Source organism: Taeniopygia guttata, chromosome 25 (genome assembly GCF_048771995.1).
Source record: "Taeniopygia guttata chromosome 25, bTaeGut7.mat, whole genome shotgun sequence".
Lineage (NCBI taxonomy): Eukaryota > Metazoa > Chordata > Aves > Passeriformes > Estrildidae > Taeniopygia > Taeniopygia guttata.
This window is the reverse complement of record NC_133050.1, coordinates 7,471,925-7,489,566: the sequence shown is the minus strand read 5'-3', so window position 1 is coordinate 7,489,566 and position 17,642 is coordinate 7,471,925. Positions and strand designations below refer to the sequence as shown.

Below are 17,642 nucleotides of genomic sequence, written 5' to 3'. Positions count from 1 at the left end.
CTTACTCACGATGGCAAAGGAGGGAAGAGAAATGGCTTGGAGAGCCTGGAGTTGCTCAGGTTTTATACCGAGTTTTGAGTTGCCCAACCACTTGGGCCACTCTTTTGCAAGAAGTGATTTGTGGGCCACAACTGATTACAGGGTTTTTTGCCCCAGTATTTGTGTTTTTTACTGCTTCACTTCCTTATCTTGTGGTTTGTATCTGACCACAGGTTGCTTTCATCTTAAAATATTCTGGGCCGGGTTCATTGCTGCAGTGGTTATTCAGCGGGGTTTATTCAGCCTTCAAACCCCTTTGGGATCTGCTTGGTGTCATTAAAGGAGATTAGGCCTCATTTGCATGATGCAGCACCCTCCTCTGCGAGGTAAATCCTGGGGGAATTGGTGGAGAACTGCAGGTTTTGGAAGGCGAGCCATGAGTATTTCCAGCTGCTTTCCACAGGGTCCTTGAGGTTGGAGTGGACCTCCAGGACCATCGAGTCCAAGGTGTTCCCAACCCCAACCCGGTCACCAGCCCAACATCCACTCATTCCTCGGACACCTCCAGGCATGGAGAGGCTCTCTGGGAAAAGAAGAAGGAATTTTTCCATGGAAGAGGCTGCCCAGGGAGGTTTGGAGTCCCCACACCTGGAGGTGTCCCAGGAACCAGGGGACATCAAGGGATCAATCACATGTTGGGACTGATGATCCTGGAGCTCTTTTCCAACCCCAAATCCATGAGCAGTCCTGGATGAAGGGATTAACCCCGAGGTTCTCACTCTGCTGGCACATCCACTCCTGAGACATGCAAATCACATTTAAATTAGGGCTGTCTCTGTGGGGATCCCCTGGGAACAGAAACTTGTTTGGTTTGGACAGAGCTTCCTGAGAACTTCAAAGTTTATCAGCAGCTTTATTGGAGTGCCACCATGCAAATGTCCCATCCCGGGCACATTTCAGATCCCTGACCTAGATCTGAATTCTTGTATTTTATTTAATAATACATTACAAAGATTTGGGGGTGCAGGGCAGTAATTGGGCTGTGAAATTGATGTCATTGTTGCTATCTGCAGGAATTACAGCTGCTTTATTTTAAATCAAAAAGGGAAGCTCAAGGTTCATCTCGAGCCATCCCATATTTCAAGAGGATTCTCAAAAAAAAAAAAAATCCTTGGCTGTTTTTAGCTGTGCGTTCCTCAAAATTTCTCTGTATTTTAAGGAATTAGCAGCTGTTTTTAAAAAATATTTCCTCTCTAAGAGTTAGTTGAGGAACTAACTTGCCTAACGCCATCCACAGTTTCTTTTAATATTTTTTAAATTTTTCTTCATTCTCTTTATTCCTCCTTCAACCAAGCCTTGCTTGGAAAACACAAAACACATTTCAAATCCAGCTATGAATTTAAAAACAGATCTGGCAACATTTCAAATCTGTTTGGAGACTTCCTTGTAAGCAATTACAATAAATATTGTTCCAACTAAAGCCTTTATTTTATTGTACTCTCGAATGACTTAATGGCCTGATTTTGAGATGAATTAAATTGAGCAAATTAAGAGTTCACAGATTTTTGTCATCAAGGCCAGACCTAAATATTCAGATTGTAATTAAGACATTTTGCATAATGTGAGAATATCCCCCTGAGACACCTGTGAGCGACTGAACGTCTGAAAAAAGCGATCTTTAATCAAAATGGAACTGGGAGGTTTCTCACAGTCATCCCTGGGTAAAGTCTCCGGGCACAGTAGTGACCCCAAAATCCATGGAGAAGCAGAGGGAATTTCCCTGGCCAGAGTGGCATCTGCAATTCGTTTTGAATTGTAATTAATTAGCTCATTATGAAGAATTAGTTCCTCAAAGGCTTGGAGCTTCTGTTAAATTCTTGCATCTCCTGTGCTGAGTTTTGCTTTTCTCTCAGTAATTCTGGACTGGGCTCGTGGGACTTTATGGAGCCATTGGAGGTTCCCACCATAATCCAGGCCAGTTCCAGAACTGGACACAATCCCTGAACTGGACACGATTCCAGAACTGGACACGATTCCAGAACTGGACACGATTCCAGAACTGGACACAATTCCAGAGCTAGACACAATTCCAGAACTGGACACAATTCCAGAGCTAGACACAATTCCAGAACTGGACACAATTCCAGAGCTAGACACAATTCCAGAGCTGGACACAATTCCAGAGCTGGACACAATTCCAGAACTGGAATTCCAGGTGGAATCTGCCCAGAGCCGAGCAGAGGAGCAGAATCCCCTCTCTGGATTCTTGGGGTTGCCCCGACCTGGGTTTGGGACTTCATCCTTGGGCTTGGCCCAGTCCCACCTCTCCAGCCTGTCCAGAACACCCTGGGTTGGGAATTGTTTGAACATGAAGGTGTTCCTGCAGTTTAAGGTGTTTAATTTAGCCCCTCTGGCCACATCTGCCTGGAATTGGGGTTTTTGCAGCCACACCACATTCCCGGCTGGAATTTGCTGCCCGGCCCAGGCAGACAAAGCTGTGGATGTGTGATCTGAGATGGATTTTGGGGTAGGCAGAGCCTGGGACCTCACCTCTCCTCAAAGAACCCCCCTGGAGGCACAGGGAGATGTGAAATCCTCCATTTTCACACCCAACTGGAGCTCGTTTCATTGTTAATTTTATTCAGATTCTGTCACGAACAACTTTAAAATCACTCAGGTTCGAGGTTTGCTTTGGCATCTTACTCGAGGCTAATAAACTTTAACAATTTCTGTTATGATTTCTGGTTTTGTTCAAAAATTAATGTCGCTCACTCCTGGATGGATCTGCAGAGAATTCCTGCAGGGAGACGGGGTAGTGTGGAATTCTCAGCTGGAATTCTGCTGGGAACAGCAGAAAACAGCTCCAGAAATTAATTCACACTCGAGGGGAGAAATTATTTACTCATCAGAAGCTCTGCAAAACAACACACCCAGAACGGGAGGGTTTTGTTTGTTTTTCAGACCTGTTTTTCGTGAGGTTTCAAACACAGATTTTAATTACGTTTCAAATTGGATGAGTGCAATTAGCGCTGTCCTGGGTGCCAGCTCCACCTTCCTCACAGAACAACATTTGGTGCCACCAAGGCTGGTGAATTTGGGACTCTGAGCCATCCCCTGGGAGCCAGGACTTGCCAGGAATAATCGGGATAAACCCCATGCACAACACATTTCTTTTTCATGAGAAACCCGATTTCTACAGGATGTGGGGGCTCACAAATTGTAGGAAGACATTTCTTGGGATGGAGGGAGCTCCGGGACACAGGGAGGAAATTAAACCCTGTCACGGAGTCCCCAGGCAGCTGCAAATCACAAAAACCAGGCCTTTTTAAGGAATTAGCCATTTATCACAAAACCCAGGCATTTTAAGGAATTAGCTCTTTATCACTTACATTCTGTCTAAGCAAAGCAAATGTCATTCAACCAACCGCAATAGACCACAATGTGTGCACGAAGCTAAACACCTTCAGAAATTTTAGTTATTTTATTAAACCTTTCTATAATTGATATTTTTAAAAAATTAAGCCAAATCTCCATCTCCTTAAAATCTTTTAACTCCTCCTATTCTCTCCACAAGAAGCTTATCTTCTTTTTTAGAGTCTTTTCTACAAAATGGTTTTTCTACTAAAGATTTGCTATAAAAGGAGAGTCTTTCTCCCCCCTCTCCTCAAAATCTCTACAACCCAACAGCCCAGAATCTTTTCTGATATGTTACAAAATCCATTCATTCTAGTAGGGATCACTCCCAAGAAAAATTTGCTTCCTTTGCAGGGGTAAAACTGAGATAACCCAGGAAGGCTTCTTCCTCCTCATCCTCCCCTCCAGGCACAGAAACTGCTGCTCTTGGAGGGGAGATCCCATTTTGGGAGCAGCCTCATTAACAGCCTGGCAGGAATTCCAGCTCCCTAATTAACACCCGGAGTTCATCCAAGCGGTTTGGAGCCCTTGGATGGGGAGCCAGGACACACCAACTCAGGCTGGTGGAGTTTCTCCCTCTCCACACTCAATTAACGCCTTTCGAGCTCCCGGGACAGGTGAGGCACCAAAGAGTTGACAAATTACTGCGTGAACTGAAATTTGTAGTGTTGTGTTGGCTCCAGAGCCATGGGTGTGATGGAACAAAGGATTGAAATGAACGCTGGTTCCCGGAGATTAAGGAAGCTTTGAGGGAGGTTTTTCATCTCACGCCAGGCTGCGACATAACCATGAGCAGTTTAAGTCCTGGGGACAACTCCACCTGCTGCAGACATTGTTTGCATAACTGGGTTTTTGGAATGCCCCAAAAATTCCCAGCAAGTGTATTTCTTCCTTTTTTCCCCCCAAAATGGACTGGTTTAGTGCCTACAGTGGCTGTTGTAAATCTAAATCAGATCCTGGAGGTGCTCTGAGTTCTCCACACTCCAGGCTGAACATTCCCGACATTTCCAACATTCCCAACTCCCCCAGATTATTGATGATCTACTAATTCTACTAATTCCATTTTTTTCACCTTAAAAAATGAAACTGAAATAGTTTCAAACAAGAACAGGAAGGGAGGGAAAAACCAGTAGGAGACACAGGAGATTATGATAAAAGCATCATTTTATTAATCCTAACGAGAGGATTAAAGCCCTGCAAAGCACCAGGAGTCGGTGTGGGGGGAAAGGCTCAGCTCAGGGGGACGCGTTCCCAAGGCAGAGCTCTTCTTCCAGCGCACCCTGAGAACCACGTCCCGCCTCATACTTAAATTTAAAACTTTACACCAGGTAGTACCAAATACACCGATCAGCAGAGCTACAAACAGCACCAGAAACACCCAGGAGTAACACAGGAGCAGTGGCCTCATTCCAGGGGCTGATGGACTCCATTCAGGCGGAGCTGTGGGGTTCTGACCCCATTTTGGACACCGTGAGCTCAGTCCTGCTCCAGGGACGGGTCGGGGTTCAGCATTCCCGGTCTTCTCCTCCCGCCTTAGCAGGGCCCGTAGAAGCCGCTGCGGGACGCGTTGTAGCGCCGGTAGGGCCGGCTGTAGCCACTGCCCAGCCCGGGGTAGCCAAAGCCCCCAAAGCCCAAGGAGCTGCCCGAGTTGATGGGGACGCCCTCGGCGCTCAGAGCGCTCCCGACGGCCGCGGAGGCCGAGGATCCCACGGTGGTGTTCTGGGGGAAGGAGCTGAGGATGGGCCCGGGCAGGGTGACCACCACGGGGGACGGCTGGATGACCACGGTGGAGTCCTGGCACTGCCGGACACAGGGCTCGTTGCAGCTGTTGGCCAGCGGCGTGGGGCCGCAGGACGTGGGGAGACATCGCTCGTAGCAGGACATGGCTCGGGATGAGGTCTGGAATACAGAAGCACAGCTGAGGCAAGGCAGGAGCCGTGTCGCACCTGCATTTACTCAGCTCAGTTCATTCACTCTTTTTATTCAGTTATCGGGACAGCGACTTTCCAAGGAGCCTTTTATTAGGAGCTGAGGAGGAAACCAAACTCTTAAATAAAGAGAGACAGGGGCTGAAATATCCTCTGGGCTGTTGATGATGAGGGAGAGAACTGGCAGCAGAACAAAAGAAACAAACCTGTGTCATTAATTTAATTTTAGGATTTTGATTGCACGTCTGGAGATGCCCAGCTCCGTGCACCCAGAGCGTTGAGGGAGCAGCAATTAGGAGTGAAACCCAACCACAAATATACCTGTGGAGAGAGGTCCAAGGGCAGCTGGAAAAATGAAAGGGAGGATTCGTTCCAAGGCTCCAACTTTGCCTACAAAGAGGTACAAATTTCAATGACAAATTTCAACGTCATTAAGCAGCCTTGAAGAAGAGGTCTTTGAAATCTTTCCCAGACAACTCGTCCATGGATGTGAGAAAAGGCAGGAATTCCATGCACGCTCCTGGGTCTTATCTGCACCACAACAATAAAACCAAAATTCTCTGATTTCTAGGGGGTGCTCAGCTCCGCTCTGGTTTTCGCCCTTCTTTTCCTTCACCCCCACAATCCCTGATCCCACTTCCCAACATTCCAGGAGATGTCTTTGCACTCTGCAACAAAATTTCCACACTTGGTGACCCAACTGACATTCCAGGATGGAAAAGACCCTCCAAGATATAAAATGCTGCTGAAATGTAACTGAGCTCCTGGATTTTCTGTTTTAATAAATAGTTGGAGTTTAAAAGGACCTTTAAAGATCCTAGAGTTCCAACCCCTTGCAGAGTTATTCCACCTATGCAATTCATTAATCTTTATTAGTTCTAATATTTTCTGTCATTTAACATGTCTGAAATCCCACATTTGAATAAATTTCTATCACCATTTCAAGGCTCTCTATTTCCAAGTCAGGACTCCAGAAATTATACGATTCCAATGGCAAACCCCAAGTTTTTAAACAGAAAAAGTCTCCCCCCCACCCCAAGAAAAAAGAGAATCCAGCAAGCAGCAGAACACTGTGGGAAAAAAAACCCATATTTTTAAAAGGCAAGAACTCAGCAAACAGAGAAAGAGAAGTGAAATTGAACTAACCTTGCTCACAAAAGAGGAAAGAGGGAAGAAGAAGGAAGGAGTTGGGTTGAGTTGGTTTTTATACCTCAGCTCTGATGGCCTGGGGACCACAGACAGCCTTTGTACCTGGAATTAATTCCCAACGAGTATGTCCTGAATGCCAAATGTTCCACCTGATTAAATGTTCTTTTCCTCACTGCTTATTTACTTTGTTTTTATTTCCTCCTTATCTTCTGACAGACCGATTCCGTCCTGCAGGTTTCTCTCATCTGAGGAATTAGGGACCAAATTTATTCCAGGGCCACCTTTCAGTCACAACAAAATCCAGACTCCAGAGTATGCTTGTCATACTTTACTTTAGTCATAAAGAAAAATACTAAGAATTTCTATAATACATAATTCATCATTCCAAGGCGTTCTTTTATTAAGGGTTTGAATGTAAATCCTTAATAAACTCCTGTCTCAAGTGATGCTCACCAGGCTCTGCCTTCAGCTGGGCGTCGGAACAATCTCAGTTCTGGGTTTGGGCAAGGCCCTGCCTAAAGAGCACATCCAGCCCTGAAATCCCACAGAGCCGGGGCAGGAAGTGCCAGAATTGTGGAGTTCAGAGACAAATTACCATTTTATCACATCAAATTCAGATGGTTTTATGGTATTAAATCTGGGTAACGCAGTTTGAGGCACAGCTGGAAGAACAAGGGGACATTTAATCCTGATTTGTCAATTCTTTTACAAAGGGAACCTCTAAACCCCTCCTGTTCCACCTCAGCTCACAAACCCCAGTCAGAATCATGGAATCATGGAATGGTTTGGGTGGGAAGGGACCTCAAAGCTCATCCTGTGCCAATCCATGTGCAGGGACACCTCCCATGATCCCAGGTTGCTCCAAGCCTCGTCCAGCCTGTCCTGGGACACTTCCAGAGGTGGGGAATCCATGGAACCACCTGTGCCAGGGGCTTACCACCCCCACAGGGAGAATTCCTTCCCAAATCCAACCTAAATTTCCCCTCTTTCAGTTTCATCCCTTTTCCTCCTTATCCTGTCACTCCAGGCCCTTGGAAATTCTCTCCCCATGTTTCTTGTTGGCTCCTTCAGGTCCTGGGAGGCTGCAATTAGGTCACCCCAAAGCTTCTCCAAGCTTGGAAAGGTCCTCAGAGGTTTTGTTTTTTGGGAGATGTGAACATTTTAATTGACAATTATTTGTAACTGGGTCAGACTGGGAATGGCACACAAAGAGTTTTGGCTCCTCTTGGATTTGATCTTGGATCCCAAGGCAGCCACAAGTGAACAAATTGCTGAGCAGCTGGGGAAAAAAATTGTCTTTATTACATTGTGCTTGAAGTAATTTCACCTTGACATTATTAGAGTCAGTCTAAAAATACCAGAAATTAAAAGTACCCATAAACTGGGAAGATGAAAGAATTTTTAATGGGTGGATGATGCTTCTCATGCAATGCCAGCCTAAACCTAGACTGGGAAACAAAAGCAGGATAATTCCTTTATCAAGAAAAGGTTCTACTTGCAAAAATATGTGTGGGAACTAATTAATGCAAAAAAAAATAGGCTTCAGAAACCCCATAAAGTTAAAAATATCTAGAGAGTTATCGCACCCATTTTTCCACCTGAACATGCAAAGGCAACGTGACTTCCAAACCACATTTGCGTTCTTCAGAAATTGTCTCTCCAGTGATGTCAGTCATTCCAGGTGATGGATCAGATCCTTAAAGGTACAAAATTCTGCTTGAAATTGAACTGAGCTAGAAATTTAATGAAAACTTCCACATCCTGCACAACCCCCCTGCTGTGCTGGGCTGGGAAGGTTCCGGAACACGACTTTTTTTCCCTTTTTATCCCTTTAGGTCAGCAAGGGTAAATTTTAGGATTTATTTCCCCTTACCCAGACTCTTCACTCTCCCAAATTCCCCTCCTCCACCCCTCATGCTCTGTGTCTATTTGCATCGTGAGATTAATAGATTAAATTAATTAAATCTATTAAAATTATTGAATTGATTAAATAGATTAAATGGTCTGTTGGTGCCGCCCTTGCATTCCTCGCGGATCCCAGACTCATCCCACCAGTCCCTCTGATTAATTGTTTGGAAAACTCGCCCATGGAAAACTCTTCCAGCCCAGATTCCTCTCACTCTGGGACATTTTCATTCCCCAGATTTTATTTTTTGCCGTTGCTGCCTCGAGCCACGGGCGGAAAGGGTCCCAAGCAGAGTTCCTCTGCTCCCTATGACCAGGGAATGACTGGAGCTGTGCCAGGGAGGTTTGGGCTGGATTTTTGTGGAAAATTCTTCCCCCCGAGGTGGCTGGGCACTGCCCAAGCCCCCCAGGGAATGGACACGGTCCCAGGGCTGCTCCAGGAGCATTTGGGAAATGCTCCCAGAGATGTTTTTGGATTTTGAGGTGACTGTGCAGGACCAGGAGCTGGATTGGATGACCCTTGAGGGTCCCTTCCAATGACGATGTTTTAGGATTCTATCCCATCTTTTTGCTGAACTCTTCTCCTCCCAAATTTGTTAATTTGCAAGTAAATATATTTTAATAAACTTTTAACAAAACATAAAATGTTTGACTAGAAAACCCCACCTTTTTTGCCTGTTCTGTGGACATTTGGACCTGAATGCCAGGAGCCTTCCCTCCAGCTCCTCAAATATTTATATCTCAGCTCCAGGAGTATTTCATTTTCAAATAGATTTTATTTCGTGGCTTTATCTTTCTTGGGTCTTTTTGGTTGCCACAATGGTAAGTGTTGCTTCTGCCATATTAATATTCATTCAGATTCTGAAGAGTTTCAAAGATGCCAAATAGGGGACAAGATCTAAAATCTCTCAAGCTGAAACACCACAATTGTACTTTTAAATACAGAGGTGGGATTAAAAAAATGGGGAGAAACATCCTAGAAAGAGAAATAGAGTTGAGAACCAGTTCAGTGCTTCTCAAGAGTGCAAAAATCAATGAAATTACTTTTATCAGATGAGTTGTGGTGGCTTTTGGATGCACATTTATCTCTGTGAAATCTTTGCATAGATTTTCACATAATTCTGCCCCAAGGGGAGGTAAAAAGGAGAGAAAAACCACAATGAAACTCAAAATCGGATGCAACATCAGTTTAATGATAAACAGTCAAGTAGCATTCAGAAAAAAAAAAGGAAAAATATATATTTATGAAGGGAAAAGAAACCATTCTGAATGAGAGACAGAAAGCAAGACTCCACCTTTCCTTAATTCCTGAAAAAAAACCCTCCACTGACTGGTGGCAATCACAGCATTAAACCACTGTGAAATGCAAAATCAGAGACAAGGAAACTCTTCAAAAGCAGGGTTTTCAAGGCTGAAACAGGCTGGCCATGAGTCCAGAGAGCACCTCCCTCCCTCCCTCCTTGGCAGGAGGGCTGCGGGGGCCAAAGCCTCTGGAAACGCTGGCCAGCAGCTCCAGGGCACGCTTGGCCTGGCGAGGCACTCGCTGGACGTCCGGCCCGGCTCTAGCAGGGCAGGCACCTGCGGCCGCAGTAGCGGCCACCAAGGCCAGAGAGCCCCGAGAGCCCAAAGCCCCCCGAGTTGATGGGCACTCCCTCCTCGCTCAGGATGCTGCCCACGGCGGCGGAGGTGGAGGATCCCACGGCGGTGTTCTGGGGGAAGGAGCTGAGGATGGGCCCGGGCAGGGTGACCACCACGGGCGAGGGCTGGATGACCACGCGGGAGTCCTGGCACTGCCGGACACAGGGCTCGTTGCAGCTGTTGGCCAGCGGGGTGGGGCCGCAGGGCCGGCACAGGTCGTAGCAGGACATGGCTGTGGCTGGAGGAGAACCTGCAGAGAGAGCAGCCAAAGCACCCACGGGCTGTGAGGCACCCAGGGAGATGCTGCCGGGCAGGACGAAACACAGCCCGGGCACAAGGGACAGCCTGGAGAGGGAGGAAGGCAGCAATTCCACAGCCCTGAGCCCAAAGAGTTCCCCGCAAAGAAATCCCAACGTCTCCCACCTGTCCCCAGGAAAAAACATCCACAAAAACCTGCTGAGAGCAGCATCAAGGAGAAAGGCTCTCAGAGATCACCAGGGAGAGGCAAAACTTCCATTGAGGGCCAAGGCAGAAGAGAAGAGAAAGGAAAAGAGGGAGGCGAAGACCCTCGCAGCTCACCTGTGTCACCGAGGAGGAGAAGGCAGGAGAAGTGGATGAGGGATCCTCGCTTGCTCTGCCTTTTATACCGTCCCACACAGCCCCGGGCCCACGGGCACCCTCAGCACACGGAACGTGTTTACCAAGCTCATCCTGCATGCAAAACATCCCCATTAGAGAAATGGGGACACTGCAATGCTGCTTTTTCATTTCCCTGTGCAGGACGTGCCCAGTCAGCCTCCCAGGCTCCTTTCAAGTGCCAGGATTAGAGGCCAAAACGTGTCTGGGGGCAGTGCCACGTCAGCAGGGCCAGGTGATGCAGCCAGTGCTGAGGAGTGTCCGACATCCCAAATAATTCCTGCCCTGGCCCTCCAGGGCAGGACTTTAAAATGTTTCCTGATGATGGGGCTGAGCTCCTCAGGACCCTGACGCTCCAGCCTGGCCATTCCCTGTGAGGGTCAGCTCTGTACCTCACCTCTGTCCCTCTCTGGGCTGGGCACCATTCCTCTGGCTTCGGCAGTGTCTGCCCGGGGGGGTTTGGAGTCGCCATCCCTGGAGATGTCCAGTGGGATACTGGCCATGGCACTCTGTGCTCTGGTCTGTGTGACAAAGCGGGGATCAGTCCCAGGTGGGACTTGATGTTCTGGGAGAGCTTTTCCAACCTCAGGAACCCCTTCAGGTGAGGGACCGGCCCCAGTCCGGCCCTGTGGTGCCGATGTCCAGCAGGGGACATGGGGCTGCCTCTGCACTTCACAGTCCTGCCCTGGAGGGCCAGATGGTCAGTGGGACGCTCCTCAGACCTGGCTGCATCACCTGGCCCTGCTGACAAATCATTTTTCCCTGGAAATATTTTGGCCTCTAATCCTGACTCTTGAAAGGAGCCTGGGAGGCTGACTGGGCACGTCCTGCACAGGGAAATGAAAAGGCAGCCTTGCAGGGCAAAAATAAAAACACTAATTTTTGTAATTGGGATGTTTTGCATGCGAGATGAGCTTGGTAAACACATTCTCTGTGCAAAGACTGTCCCTGGGCCCGGGGCTGTGTGGGATGGTATAAAAGGCAGAGCAAGTGCAGGATCCCTCATCCACTTCTCCTGTCTTCTCCTCCTTGGTGACACAGGTGAGTGCTATCCTCCCTTTCCATTTCTTTTCCTCTGTCTCTTCTGGCTCCTACTGGGGCTCCACCTCTGTTATTTATCTTTTGCTGGGGCAGTTGCAGATCGTCTCCATTCTCTGTGCCACACAGGAGGGAGGTGGGAGAAGGTCTTGTCTGTGATTTTAGGGACCTCTTGAGGTCTGCAATTCCTTGTCCTTTCTATCTCTCTCTCCATGCTGTCCCTTCTGCCCAGACTCTGCTTTTTCTCCTGCCCGGCAGCATCTCCCTGGGTGCCTCACAGCCCGTGGGTGCTTTGGCTGCTCTCTCTGCAGGTTCTCCCCCAGCCACAGCCATGTCCTGCTACGACCTGTGCCGGCCCTGCGGCCCCACCCCGCTGGCCAACAGCTGCAACGAGCCCTGTGTCCGGCAGTGCCAGGACTCCCGCGTGGTCATCCAGCCCTCGCCCGTGGTGGTCACCCTGCCCGGGCCCATCCTCAGCTCCTTCCCCCAGAACACCGCCGTGGGATCCTCCACCTCCGCCGCCGTGGGCAGCATCCTGAGCGAGTCCGGGGTCCCCATCAACTCGGGGGGCTTTGGGCTCTCGGGGCTCTCTGGCCTTGGTGGCCGCTACTGCGGCCGCAGGTGCCTGCCCTGCTAGAGCCGGGCCGGACGTCCAGCGAGTGCCTCGCCAGGCCAAGCGTGCCCTGGAGCTGCTGGCCAGCGTTTCCAGAGGCTTTGGCCCCGCAGCCCTCCTGCCAAGGAGGGAGGCAAACGTGGCCAGCTGAGGCTTCTGCTTGTCCTGCTTTCTCCTGCGCCTCCCCGGCCCTGCCGGGCCCTGCTCTGCTGGCCCAGGGGCTCAGCCCCGGCCGGCACAGCGGGGTCCTGCTGCTCCCGCTGGCCCCGTGCCCGGGGCAGGCAGACGTGTGTCCCACCGCTGGCACAGCCAGGGCTGCCTGCCCGGCCCTGCTGCTGGGCCAGCCTGGCCCGGGCCCTGCCCACCCCTGCTTTGTTTCTGTCCTCACACTCAATAAAGTTCACTCTGCATTGGAACTGGCGGCTCCTGGACTTTTTTGGTTTTGGGATCACCAGCTAAAGCTGCTCTGTGAGGGAGGTCACAAAATCACAGTTTTTGGGGTTGGAATCCACTTTCAGATGTCATGTATCCCACCCCTTGCTCAGGTGGGACAGCCTGGAGGGAATTGCTTTAAATGCCAACAGCTTCTCTCAATCTGTCCAAGGATGGACACCCCATAATGTCCTCCCTGGTCCATGTCTTGCATCACTCAGTAGAAAAATGTTTCCTGGGACATCTTCCATGGTGTTCCTGGGGGAGAGGTTTTACAGCAACTTCTGTGAGCCAGAGAGAAGTTTGAGAGGTGGGCCCATGTTTACCCCTGAAAGAATTTCCTACTGAGGTCGTTGACACAGAAACCAAGAAAGAAAGAAGGAGAAGTAAGAGAAACCTGCAGCTGCCTGTTCCAATGAGAACTTTTTTGTCTTTCCTGACCAATGACTGAAGTGTAAATTAATGGGCTTTATAAGAATATATAAAAAGCATGAAAATATAATAAAACCGTTTGAAGCCTTTTGAAAATGGACTGTGCTGCTCTGTGTTGTGACCATCTCAACTATGACAATGTCCTTCGTGCAACAGAATCCCAAGGAGTTGTCACCCTTCACTTCGCCACCACAGCATCCCCTGTGCCCTCCTGTCCCTCCTGGAGGGCTCAGGAGGTCACAGGGACACGTTGGGCATGGGCAGAACATCACTGGGGTCTTGAGTTGTCATGTGGGTGGTGAGGCAGAGGAGGACAAGGCGCTCCTGCTTCCTCCCATGTATTCTACTCCCTGTCATTCCGAGAATCATAGAACTGTGGAATATCCAGATTGGAAGGGACCCAGAAATCATCAAATCCATCTCCTGGCCCTGCAGAGACACCCCAAAGTCCCACCCTGTGCCTGAGAGCATTGTCCAAACACAAGAAGTGACCTTCACTCCACCTGGAGCAGAAGAACGGAGAGGCCAGAGAACATTCCAGGGATGGAGGGGCCAGAGAATATTCCAGGGATGGAGGTCAGGGGATGGAGGTCTCAAAGACCATTAAGGGCAGCCCCTCAGTGCTGACCATGGGAGGAGGCCAGGCCAGGTGGACCCTGCATGTCTGAGTGTGCTGACAGGATGAAAGAGGAGCCCATGATCTTGTTTCTGCTTGCCTCCAGTGTTTTCCTGCCGACATTCCCAGACCATGAGTCCTTCTGATGTGTTTTGATGTCTCCTCGGAGAGCTCTGCAGGCTCTTTCCACCGCCGGCTACTCAGTTTGGGTGTAGGGTCCCAGAAGGGTTTGGGAGATTTGGGGATGGAGAAGGAACAGTGGGAAAGGTCCAACACGGACACTTGGAGCCAGGTGGAGCTGGTGGGAGCAGAGTTAGGGTGTGTTGGAGAGGACTTTCTGGTTTTCAAACATCCTCCTGTTGACTCAAGGATGCTGGGGGCTCTCCACAAAGGCATGGAAGGGCAAAGAGTGCGTAGATTTGTCTGGTTGTGAAATTCCTGATTCTTCAGAGTGTCCAAGGTGACAGGGAAGTTGACACCCACCTCTGCTGGAGTTGAGTATTTGGCTACGCAGTGGATGAGGTGACTCCTGTCACAAACACCACATTTTTAAGCGTGGCTTGTTATTTTAGGGCTGCCAGAAAAAATGCCCTGATCATTCTGGGAATCCTAAAGTGAGGCCCTGGAGGGCAAAGGGCCTGGTGTCCCCTAGTGAAATAGGACAGTGCCCAACACCAGCTGCATCACTCGGCCCTGCTGACGTGGCACTGCCCCCAGACACGTTTTGGCCTCTAATCCTGGCACTTGAAAGGAGCCTGGGAGGCTGACTGGGCACGTCCTGCACAGGGAAATGAAAAAGCAGCATTGCAGTGTCCCCATTTCTCTAATGGGGATGTTTTGCATGCAGGATGAGCTTGGTAAACACGTTCCGTGTGCCGAGGGTGCCCGTGGGCCCGGGGCTGTGTGGGATGGTATAAAAGGCAGAGCAAGTGAGGATCCCTCATCCACTTCTCCTGCCTTCTCCTCCTTGGTGACACAGGTGAGCTGAAAGGGCCTTCGCCACACGCTTCACCTTCTCCTTCTTCTCTTTGTCCTTGCCTTCATTTCTGGCCTCACTGCTGTGCTGCTCCTGCTGAGAACTTTGCTCCCAGATCCTGCTCTCAGCCTCTGCTCAGTGTGAGGAGCTGGGAGAAGCTCTTAGGCTCTTTGCAGGAAGCCGTGGGGATGGGGATCCCGATCCTTTCTTCCTCCCTATTCCCTGTCCCTTGTCCCAGCCTCTGCTCCTGCTCCTTCTGAGGCCGAGCCTCACGTTCTGCCGGTGCCTTCTGCAGGTTCTCCTCCAGCCACAGCCATGTCCTGCTACGACCTGTGCCGGCCCTGCGGCCCCACCCCACTGGCCAACAGCTGCAACGAGCCCTGTGTCCGGCAGTGCCAGGACTCGCGGGTCATCATCGAGCCGTCCCCCGTGGTGGTCACCCTGCCCGGGCCCATCCTCAGCTCCTTCCCCCAGAACACCGCCGTGGGATCCTCCACCTCTGCCGCCGTGGGCAGCATCCTGAGCGAGTCCGGGGTCCCCATCAACTCGGGGGGCTTTGGTCTCTCGGGGCTCTCTGGCCTTGGTGGCCGCTACTGCGGCCGCAGGTGCCTGCCCTGCTAGAGCCGGGCCGGACGTCCAGCGAGTGCCTCGCCAGGCCAAGCGTGCCCTGGAGCTGCTGGCCAGCGTTTCCAGAGGCTTTGGCCCCCGCAGCCCTCCTGCCAAGGAGGGAGGCAAACGTGGCCAGCTGAGGCTTCTGCTTGTCCTGCTTTCTCCTGCGCCTCCCCGGCCCTGCCGGGCCCTGCTCTGCTGGCCCAGGGGCTCAGCCCCAGCCGGCGCAGCGGGGTCCTGCTGCTCCCGCTGGCCCCGTGCCCGGGGCAGGCAGACGTGTGTCCCACCGCTGGCACAGCCAGGGCTGCCTGCCCGGCCCTGCTGCTGGGCCAGCCTGGCCCGGGCCCTGCCCACCCCTGCTTTGTTTCTGTCTTCACACTCAATAAAGTTCACTCTGCATTGGAACTGGCGGCTCCTGGAATTCCTGCCCTGCTGGGATGTGCAGCCCAGCTGCTCCATGGGGGCTGTGATGCCCTGGGCGGGTTTGGGTGGTTAAGGGCCAGGGATGGACCTTTCTCACACCTGGGCAAGGTGAGACCCTCCAAGGCAGTGGCTGCAAGTGCCATGGGGCAGTGGAGGGTGTGTGGCTTTGTGTGGGTGTGCACAGGGTGAGCAGGAGATGCCCCAGGGCTCAGCTCAGCCAGGCTGAGGTTGGACAGCTTGCAGCTGATGAGTCGAGCCACTGACCGATGTTTCTGTGCCATTTCCCACCTGCCCAAGGCCATGGTTGTGTTTTACCACGTACCCCTGTGCCTTTGCCTTCCCTCCTCGAGCACTTCTCCCAAGCCCTGAGTGCAGGGGGAGTCTCAAATCAGTTGAAGGGACATATGCCCAGCAGTGCAACTGCCAAAGTCAACGTGATGCCAAATTTTCTTTTCCTGCATTCTGTGCCGTGGTTCTCCCCAGGGGATGGGATGTGCCTGGCTTTGCTGTCATCTGCTGACAGTCCAAGGCTGCTCCTCTGCTCCCTTTGGGGCTTCATGTCTGAAATAAAGCCATCCTGCCAAGTTGCTCAGTCTCTTTATCTGCTGTGGAAATGCCCTCCCATCCCTGTATGAGCCAGCAGGGGACTTTGGAGCCACAGAGTCAAAATGGAACCAAGGAAGGGAGGCACCACCCCCAGGACACCCCTGAGGGAATGGGGTGGTTGGGAGGCTTTATGGAGAGAGGACTGGAAATGCCTTTGTTGCATTCAGTGTTTTACCTATCGAAGGGATTTACATGGAAATGCCTGCATGGAAACGTGATGCGTGTGTTTTGAAGGAAAATCTCTGCTAGATCTGCCCTGTTCACACCTGGGGCTTTGTCCTGAATGGGTTTGTTTGGAAAAACTTCTACTGTCAACCTGAGAGCTCCCTTCATCCTCCTGGATGAGGAATCTGGCTTGGACCTCTGGGATTTAAGATTTTTGTGTCTCTGATGGAGCCCCAGCCTCGCTGGGACAGGAGTTTTGCCCCCTTTGCCAAGAGGGGTGTCACGGTGGTGGCTGGGCAGGGCTGTCACCGCTCCTGCGGTCACCAGCTCTGCTCTTGCCCCAGGAAATGCAGCTCAGAGCATGGAATCCTTCCCTTGCTGGGCATCTCTGGGGACATCCTGGCCCCTGCTGCTCCCCAGGCTGGGTTTGTGGGCACTGCCAGCCCTCAGATGCTCCCTGTGTGCTGCTCAGAAATATTCTCGAGTGTTTGGGACCGGGCAGAGGGTCTGTTCAGAGGTAGGGGGGAAAAGGAGTGGAGGGATGGCCGTGGGGAATGGGAGAAGGATTTTGAAGTCAGATGTTCTCATTAGGGAATGTTTTCTGCAAGCTAATGACCCTGACTAATATTTGTTGTTGGGGAAGCAGCGTCCTTCCTTCTGGAAAAGCCCTGTCCTGCTGATTGGAGAACTCCAGGCGATGCTGAAAGAGGTGAAAGGCAGAAGAAATGAGACAATTTCTTCTAAAGGCAATATGAGATCCCAAAGAAAGTTCAAAACCAACCCATGTAGTCTCTCTGATGAATAAATGATGTCTAAGAAGGCTTGAAAGGCCTTGGAGTCACAGGGAGCAATGTCTACGGCCAGTCCCAGCCAAAGCCAGCCCTTTAATCCTGGGTTTATAATAAAAAAACTGCATTTATCACTCCAAAGGCTCAGAGCTGCCTGAGGAGAGGAAGGTGCTGACATCACCTGGAAATACGGCACCACTCCACCCAGCTGGCTGCAACATCAGCCTGGTTCTGGCTGAAAAATACCCTTAAAACCTTTTGGCCTCTAATGCTGCCACTTGAAAGGAGCCAGTTT

General features: G+C 50.7%; 3 protein-coding genes and 1 pseudogene across 3 annotated transcripts; 2 read left to right on the top strand and 2 right to left on the bottom strand.

Moving 5' to 3' along the window:
* Positions 1–4,906: 4,906 nt before the first annotated feature.
* Positions 4,907–5,277, bottom strand: LOC100222004 (feather keratin 4-like). Its single transcript, XM_002189412.5, has one exon. The coding sequence runs from the start codon at positions 5,275–5,277 to the stop codon at positions 4,927–4,929; it is 351 nt and encodes a 116-aa protein (XP_002189448.4). The 3' UTR covers positions 4,907–4,926.
* A 4,347-nt stretch (positions 5,278–9,624) lies between these two features.
* Positions 9,625–10,739, bottom strand: LOC100225898 (feather keratin 1). Its single transcript, XM_002191785.5, is given in 3 exon segments — positions 9,625–10,263; positions 10,593–10,637; positions 10,640–10,739. Coding segments are annotated over 3 exon segments (471 nt in total). The 3' UTR covers positions 9,625–9,937.
* An 803-nt stretch (positions 10,740–11,542) lies between these two features.
* Positions 11,543–12,402, top strand: LOC100228770 (feather keratin 1-like). Its single transcript, XM_002191755.5, has 2 exons — positions 11,543–11,690; positions 11,999–12,402. Exons 1-2 carry the CDS (start codon positions 11,543–11,545, stop codon positions 12,322–12,324), a joined length of 474 nt encoding a protein of 157 aa, XP_002191791.2. The 3' UTR covers positions 12,325–12,402.
* A 2,210-nt stretch (positions 12,403–14,612) lies between these two features.
* LOC115498519 (feather beta keratin-like) lies at positions 14,613–15,734 on the top strand (annotated as a pseudogene).
* The last annotated feature ends 1,908 nt before the right edge of the window (positions 15,735–17,642 follow it).

Excerpts from the sequence above, each read along its gene's own strand:
- LOC100222004 (XM_002189412.5), bottom strand. The coding sequence starts at position 5,277 with ATGTCCTGCTACGAGCGATGTCTCCCCACGTCCTGCGGCCCCACGCCG.
- LOC100228770 (XM_002191755.5), top strand. The coding sequence starts at position 11,543 with ATGTTTTGCATGCGAGATGAGCTTGGTAAACACATTCTCTGTGCAAAG. Across the intron at positions 11,691-11,998 it reads TCTCCTCCTTGGTGACACAG|GTTCTCCCCCAGCCACAGCC; the intron begins GTGAGTGCTATC and ends CTCTCTCTGCAG.